Source organism: Nannospalax galili, unplaced genomic scaffold, assembly GCF_000622305.1.
Source record: "Nannospalax galili isolate Female #2095 unplaced genomic scaffold, S.galili_v1.0 scaffold304, whole genome shotgun sequence".
In the NCBI taxonomy this organism is placed as follows: Eukaryota; Metazoa; Chordata; class Mammalia; order Rodentia; family Spalacidae; genus Nannospalax; species Nannospalax galili.
This window is the reverse complement of record NW_008352325.1, coordinates 893931-902420: the sequence shown is the minus strand read 5'-3', so window position 1 is coordinate 902420 and position 8490 is coordinate 893931. Positions and strand designations below refer to the sequence as shown.

Sequence of the window (8490 nt, the reverse complement as noted above, 5' to 3'; positions counted from 1 at the left end):
AAGTGTCTTTACCAGATAATTCAACAACAGAGGACCCTTGGAACTGCCATGGCCCACCTCCTCATGATTATGGACTCCCCCAGGACCCCCTCCGGTTGCCTATGCTTGGCTAACCGAGTTAGGCAGACCAAGACTGTCACAAGCTGGCATTACCCATGCGGCTGCCCTTAATCATGACGCATTTTTAGCCAAGGACGGGTAAGATGTCCCATGGCAAGCACTCCTAAGACAGGACATGCACATGGCCAGGTGCATGGTCCAGGTCAGAGTTGACACAATCTAAGACAGGCAAAAATGCATAAGGTTAGAGGAAGGAGATAGCCATCTCTCCTCAGGGAACCCGTCTATGAGGTGGGTAACCCATGAAATAAAGTCAGTCCATCCTTAAAATAAAAATAAAAGGGGGAGATGTGGGGACCTAAAGGCCCCACCTTGCAGAGGTCCAAGAAGAAGTTACTGGGGTGCGGCCTGACTTGTTTTAAAAGGCTGAAGAATACTTCCACACTGCTGAGAAGTGCATGTTCAGCACCTGACCATCTTTAAGACACACCTTTGGGGGGGGTGGATTTCCAGGTGCCTTTATAAGCTCTGTAACGCCTGCAATAAATGAGTCCCTGCTTGACTAGGCTCCCCGTTGCGTCTGATTGTCCCCGGTACTGGGGGCAGTGTGGGCTGGTGAATGGCGCGCTTACTCATCCCAAATCATCACTGTGGGGGGGGTCGCAGGCTCAAACCCCCCGCACATAGTCTCTTTTAAAAGTCTCTTAACTGTGGGTGGGCTTCTGTAAAATCCAAAAAAAAAAAAAAAAAAAAAGTACTGTCTTATTTCAAAGGGAAGAATCGGGCACACCTAAGCAAAACCAAAGTCCAGAAAAGTAGCTCAAGGCTGGACATCTGGGACTCACTCACAACCTTCTGGGCTCCATAGGGTTCTGGCAACTCCACTTCTCTGACTCTGCCATCCACAGCACACACAGGTCATTTCGCAGACCCAGGCCAGCTCCATTCCATACCTACTGCTGTCCTTGGTGGTCGTCCCATGGTCCTGGCATCTCCAAAAAGCTGGGGTCTCCACTGAAACTGATGCTACACCTTCACCAATGGCCTCTTCTTGCCTCTCCAGGTGCAAAGCCTCAGATTCTCTCCATGACCCCTTCAATCCTGGGGTCTTCACTGCAACTGAAGCTGCACTTTCACCTATGGCCTTTCCTGGCCTCTCACAGTGCCAAGCCTCAGCTGCTCTGTGACCCCTTCACGCTTTCAATACCACCACCATGCAGGAGACTGTTAGATATTACCAAGTCCTGTTTCTAGCTTGAGATGGAGGCTCAGGTCCCCTCTGTATGCTGATCCTGAGGAAATACCTCCCAGAAGATTTCACCTCAGTGATGCTGGTCTCTTATTACTTAGAGCTGATTTTTCAGCCCCAGCTAACCAGCATCAATTGTCCCAGTAAAGCAAAGGTTTTGCTTCAGGTTCTGGTTTCTTCTTAATCACAGCTGATTCTTCAGCCCTAGCTGACCAGAACCCACAGATTCTCAATTCAAAATGTCACACAAACAGCCCCAATAGTCTCTACTTCCCTTTGAAGCTTCACAAGCCAGGCCTCCATCATTCACAACTCTTTCAACATAACTGTTCCAAGAGCCACATGAACAAACTCTGAGCACTCAATGGCTTTTCCAGCCCAAAGTTTGGAATGCTTCCACAATCCTCCTAAAAATACTAAGGTCAGGTCTGTCACAGCAATATCCCACTCTCTGGTACCAATTTCTGGTACCAATGTCTCCCCATTACTGCAACACTCTAACCAATACCAACTTGGGGAGGAAAGGGCTTATTTGGCTTACATATCCCAGGTCACAGTTCATCCAGGAGCCCAGGGTAGAAACTCAGGGCAGGAACCTGGAGGCAGGAGCTGGAGCACAGGCCATGGAGGAATGAATGCTGCTTACTGGCTTGTTCCCCTGACCCCTACTCAGCCTGCTTTCTTATGTAACACAGGCCCACCTGCCCAGGGGTGGCACCACCCACAGTAGGCTGGGCCCTCCCACATCACTCAACAATCAAGAAGGTGCCCCATGGATATAGCCACAGACCAGTCCAATGAAGGCAATTCCCCAATTGAGACTCCCTCAACCCAGGTGTGTCAAGTTGACACTAAAGCTATCGAGCACAATCAGTTAATCTTGTTTGGAAAGAAAACCACAGTTTACAGACCAGAAGGTGTTTATGTAGCTTAGTTTCTGATACTTTCACTATGGCCCTTGGAGGGATATTAAATCTATCTAAACCAAGTAAGCAATGCTGTTTCAGATGTAAACTACTATACACTGGCAAACACTGAGAAACATGGAGGCTTCCAAAGCAATTTTATTGAATAAAAGATCACATCAATCACACATACTTTCACATAAAATTGTAATCAGACTAGATTCAATTTGAGTTCAGTATTCTTATTATGTATCTTCAAGACTCCTTAGAAGCAAAAAGGTCATTCTCTTTTAGTAAGCTTATACATCAGATAACTGGAAGGCAACACAACATTATTAATATAGGGTACATCAGTCAGTATTCAGCTTGAAGTATAGAATTCAGGATACACCCCCCAAAACACAAGCAACACTCCATCCTATGCTAACAGTTAAAAGACTGTACTATAAAGATGCCATCTCTTCTTTTCAATTGTTTTACTTCCCACAACCAAATGTTTTGTTCCAGTTTTCATAAAGTTCTAGGTCTTTTGGAGACACACTAGGTCGCACAGTTCTAAAAGCATTTTCAAAATCAGTGTAAGTTATTGGTCGAACTTGATCTGGGGTGATGGTAGCAATGTCAGCAGTGTGCAAACTTCGGATAGGACCAAGAGAAGCTTCTCTGCAAAGTTGTGTCATGTCTGCTCCAGAAAACCCTTGAGAATGCTGCACCACCAGCTCAGTTTCTTCATCACTGAGGCAACACTGCTCTTTGGACATGAGATTAATTACTATCTGTTTTCTAGCTGAAGCTTCTGGGAGGGGAATATAAAGCCTTTTCACCAATCTTCTCCGGGCAGCTTCATCGATCTCTTGGGGCCGATTTGTGGCTCCCACCACTAATATACGGTCTTCAGCAGACGTGCTTGCTCCATCTAACTGAACTAAAAACTCGGTTTTTATCCTTCTAGAAGATTCATGCTCCCCATCTCCTCGCTGAGATAACAGAGAATCAATTTCATCAATAAATATCACAGCTGGCTGCTGATACCTTGCAACAGCAAAAAGCGCACGGACCATTTTCTCCCCCTCACCTACCCACTTAGAAGTCAAGGATGAAGCAGAGATGCTGAAGAACGTCGCCCCTGACTGACTAGCAATGCATTTGCCAATTAGGGTTTTACCAGTCCCTGGAGGGCCAAAGAGCAAAATTCCTTTAGGGGGGCCTCGTAACCCAGTAAAGATATCTGGCCTCATCATGGGCCATACAACGATTTCCTTTATTGTGGCTTTGGCAAATTCTACTCCTGCAATGTCTTCCCAATTTACTGGAGGCCCATGGTCCATAATTTCATTCATAATAAGTTCAATCATCTTTGGCTCCAAGTTCTTCAGACGGTCATCAAGAGGATGTGCTGCCTCTGAGGGCCCTGTCCCACTCAGCTTATACTGCAGCCCTCCATTCTGCTCTCCTCCATCTGACTTGGCTACAGGAGGAATAAATTTTCCAAATATCCCCCGAGACCTCCCAGCTCCCAGAGACTTCTTAACGCCCCCATATGAAGATCCTGATGCACGCTGGGGTTGGTGGCACTTTTTTTGCTGATCTGCCCATAACTGTTCTTTTGCAGTTTTAAAGGAAGGCAGGCAGTTATCCTCCCTTTGGCCACTGTCTTCTGTTTTACTAAAAGCCTTATTCAGTACTGGATTAGAAATCATGTCAATCATGCCAGAACCATAAAAAGCCTTCCTTTCCTGTGGATTTTCAGAGCCAGAAGGTAAACCGGACTGATTAGATAAAAACATACTTAGTCCTGTGTTGGCTTTAGGAGAGCTGCGACTTTCCTTTTTGGTATTTCCAAATAATGGTGTAGCATGGAATTTTCCAGTGGCTGATTCAAATAAAGGTGTTGAGGAGGTGGGACAAGCCTTTGTGGTGCTAGTCACCATAGGTGGTGGAGCACTCTGAGGCTGACTATGCCCCGGATTGCTCCCAGGGGTCCTTCGGGTTCTATCTGAACTGGGTAAAATGTCACCCTCTCCAAGACCACCACAGACACTAAATTTAAGATCAAAGACAGCAGCTTCTTTACGGGTGCCTACTGCTTCGTCGGCAGGTTCTAATAGAGACTCCTTCATTTTCTGGCCAGCTTGCATCATCTTCTGTACACTACTCATCTTGAGAACATTATTTATTGACAGTCTGGATTGCCACTTGTCACTGTCAGCCTGTTGAGATCTTGCCAAAGCTAAAATGTTTTCTGCGTAATTATTCAAGCCAGTTTCAACATTGTCAGAATCAACAATTGCAGAATATTTTTCTGCATACCTTTTGAACAGTCTGGCAGCACAGACCTGAGAGATCTCTGAGTTTGCCCATGCATACTGAATGCGTAATATGTGTGCACGGTATGCATCTGCTTTCTGCTCTGCTGTGCAAGAGCCAGCCGTAACTGTGAAGTAGTTCTTCTGCCATTCACTCAGGTGCACAGATCTAGAGCTGGAGGCCTGCATGTCAGGAGTTCTGTAACACAACAAAATTGAAGTCAAATCAGTATCAAGAAAACAAAAGTATAATACTTTAAAATTCTCTGCAAAGGAAGATAAAATGGATTTATTTATAAGGTAAATTTATAAGGACAGATTATTTATTTGTAAGAGAAATATCTAATTAATTGTAGATTTCAAGTACCCAAGATATAAAGATACAACAACAGAGACTTTTTTACTGAATTTTTTGTGTATTCCATACAGAACAGCTCAAACAGTCTTAATCATCTTTATACACCTGTCCCCATTGGCTCCCTCTCAAATCTCTCCCACCCCACTGGAGCCTTCTCCCACCCAAGGCTCAGGGACCATCTCGGAAGAGGGGACAGAAAGATTGTAAGAGCCAGGGAGGAGATGTGTAACTGTATGGAAACAGAGACCTACAAGCTCCTGGGAACCTGCCCATATGATTGTATGACAATGATATAGTTTTTAAGGTTAAAGACAAGTAAATAATGACTTCTTGAAGACTAAATTGTTTTAGTTATATAATAATTTTCCTACAGAGAGAACATTCATAGGTTTAAACAGAAAGGATTTAAACGTAATCAGAGAGAGGGGCTAAGGATGTGGCTTGGTTGGTAGAGTTCTTGTTACTATGCCTCAAGCCTTGGTTTTGCTTCCCAGCACTGCATAAACTGGGCATAACTACATATGCCCATAATCCTAGCACCTGGGAGGTGAAGACAGGAAGTTCAAGGTCACCCTCAGCTATACAGCAAGTTTGAGGAAACTCTGGGACCCATGAGACTCTATTCCCCATTCTAAAAAGAAAGAATGTAATCAAAGAAAGGATTTAAAGGTGGACAGTGATAAAGGAAGACACCTAATACCAGTCTCTAGCCTACATACATGTGTGAACACTTGCACACATGTGCACATGCATGCATACACCACACATAAAAGAAAAGACAAAATTAACACTTTGATATCATACTCTTGTATCTAGATAGGTCATCCAAAATGAAAAAAATCAACAAAGAAATCTCAGAGTTTAACTACGATACAGATGAAATGGGTTAACAGATGTCTATAGAATGCTACATCGAACAGAAAAAGAATACAAATTCTTTTCGGCATCCCGTGGAATCTTTTCTAAATAGATCACATTCTAGGTCACTAACTAAGTCTTACTAAATACAAAAGAAAATAATCTCTTGTGAGGTTGAGGAGATGGTTCCGTAGGTAAAGCGCTTGCCACGTAAGCATGAGGACTTGAGTTTGGAGCCCCAGTACACTGAAAAGAAGCTGGCATGTAGTTTGTCTGTAAACTCAGCACTGAGAGTGAGGGGCTGAACAGATAGGTCCCTGGGACTTGCAAGCTCCAGGTTCAGTAAGAGTCTGCCTCAAAAAACTGTGCGAAGTGACTGAGGAAGACACCTGACATGAACCTCTGGCTCCACATGGGCACTCACAGGCCAGTACACCTGCACACACACATGCACACCACACACACGCACACCACATACACACCCACATACACACACATATACGTGAAAAAAATCTCTTGATCTAAGATCACAGTGCAATAAAATCAGAAATCAATACTAAGAAAAATTACACAGCTACAAGGAGATTGAAGAGTACAACCTTGTACAGCAGTGAGTGAGTCACTGAAGATAGTGAGGAGAAAATAACAAAGTTCCTGGAACCAAATGAAAATTAACACACAGCCAGTGTTGATGGCGATCACTGGTAGGATATGCTGAAGGAGGCAGAGGCAGAAGGATCTGGCCAGCCTGGGCTACACATTTTTTAGCCGGGCATGGTGGTGCACACCTTTAATGCCAGCATTCCGGAGGCAGAGACAGGTGGATCTCTGTGAGTTCAAGGCCGGCCTGGTCTACATAGTGAGTTCCAGGACAGCAGGAGCTACAGGGCAACCCTGTCTCAAAAAGACCAAAAAAAAAAAAAAAAAAAAAGGAAAGGAAAAAGAAAATTAAGCACAAAATACCAGATTCCTTGGGCTACAACTAAGGTAGTCTTAGAAGGAAAGTTTATGAATTTATGGCTATGACAACTTTTATTGAAAAAGCATAAAGATCTCAAATAAATAACCTAACAGTGAGCCAGGGTCCTAGAAAAACAAGGACAATCCAAACCCAAACAGCAAGAAACAATAAATATCAGGGCAGAAATTAATGAGATTACTACAGATGTCAAACAGAGTCATTAGCAAGTGCTGTAAGAACTTACATTCCTAAAACTGGAAAATTCAGAAGAAATGAATAAATTCCTAGACACATATTTTACACCAAAATTAAATGAAGAAGATACAGATGACTTTAAACAGATCCACAAGAATCGATGAGACTGGAGTGGTGACAACAAAGGGAAGTCCGAGTCTAAACGGAAGACCTTGCAATTCTAACAAACTTTAAAGAGCTGACACCAATACTCTTCAAACTGTTTTTAAAATAGAGAAAGAACACTACTAAACTCATTCTACAAACCAGTATTACCCTAATATCAAAACAGAATAAGGATGCAATGACAGAAGAAAACTGGATAGCCATTGCCCTGATGAACATGGATATAAGAAATTCTCAATAAAGTTCTTGCAGATGGAATTCAAGAACACATCAAGATCATAAACCATGATTTCATTCAAGGTTGGTTCAACATATACAAATCATTGTGATTTCAGCAATATACAGACTGAAGGACAGAAACCACATAATTGCTTCATGATGAAAGTCCTGAAGAAACTAGGAATAGAAGGAACACACATCAACATAATAAATATATATACAAACCGACAGGAAATATCATACTAATAGGGAGACCGAGCATTTCCTCTAACATCTGAAAGGAGAAAAGACTGCCTACTCTCTCCATTCCTTTCTTTTACAAAATATTTTATTTATTATTTTATTTTATGTGTGTGTATTGCCTACATGTAGGTAAGTGCACCCATGTTGTGCAATGCCCTCAGATGACAGAAGAGGCTTTCAGATCCCCTGGGACTGGAGTTACAGACAGTTGTTAGCTGCCATGTAGGTGCTGGGATTCGAACCCCGGTCCTCTGCAAGAAGTCAGTGTTCTTAACCGCTGAGCCATCTCTCCAGCCCCTACCCTCTCCATTCTTATTCAACGTAGTGTTTAAAGTCTTAGGTAGATCAATATGCAAAGAAACAAAAGGGTTACAAATGACAAAGAAGTAAAATTATCCTTATTTACAGATGACATGATTATAAGATCCTAGACTCCAACAGAAAATTCTTAGATCTAATAAATGCTTTTAGCAAAGTGGCAGGACATAAAATCAACACACAAAAATTGGTAGCTTTTCTATACACTAATAACAAACTCACCAAGAAAGAAATCAGGGGGGAAGTCCTATTTATGTTTCTTTTTTTCCAATTTTTTATTTTTATTTTATGTTTATGAGTGTTTTGCTTGCATATATGTAAATATGTTATGTACATGCAATGCCCACAGAGATCAGAAGAGGGCACTGGATCTCCTAAAACTGGAATTAAGGATAGGTGTTAGCTGCTGTGTAGGTGCTAGGAACCAAACCCAGGTCCTCTGCAAGAGCAGTCAGTGCTCTTGACCTCTGAGTGATCTGTCCAGTCCCCCATTTACAAGTTTCAAAAAATTAAATTCTTAGAAGTAGAGATAGCTATGAAACATCTTAAAAGTTGTTCACCATCCTTAATAATAACATCCCTAATAATTAAGGAAATGCAAATTAAAACCACTTTAAGATTTCATCTTACCCCAGTCAGACTGGCTAAGATCA

General features: G+C 42.6%; 1 protein-coding gene across 4 annotated transcripts in view; it reads right to left on the bottom strand.

Annotated features, from left to right (window-relative positions):
* Window positions 1-2355: 2355 nt before the first annotated feature.
* The window catches only part of Fignl1 (fidgetin like 1), a 15239-nt gene continuing 9104 nt past the window's right edge, over window positions 2356-8490 (bottom strand). For all 4 annotated transcript variants that reach the window (XM_029554169.1, XM_017802264.2, XM_008849273.3 and 1 more), the window contains one exon: window positions 2356-4719. In XM_029554169.1, the coding sequence (XP_029410029.1) occupies window positions 2691-4709 (2019 nt within the window). In that variant the 5' untranslated portion in view covers window positions 4710-4719 and the 3' untranslated portion in view covers window positions 2356-2690. The remainder of the gene's footprint in view (window positions 4720-8490) is intronic.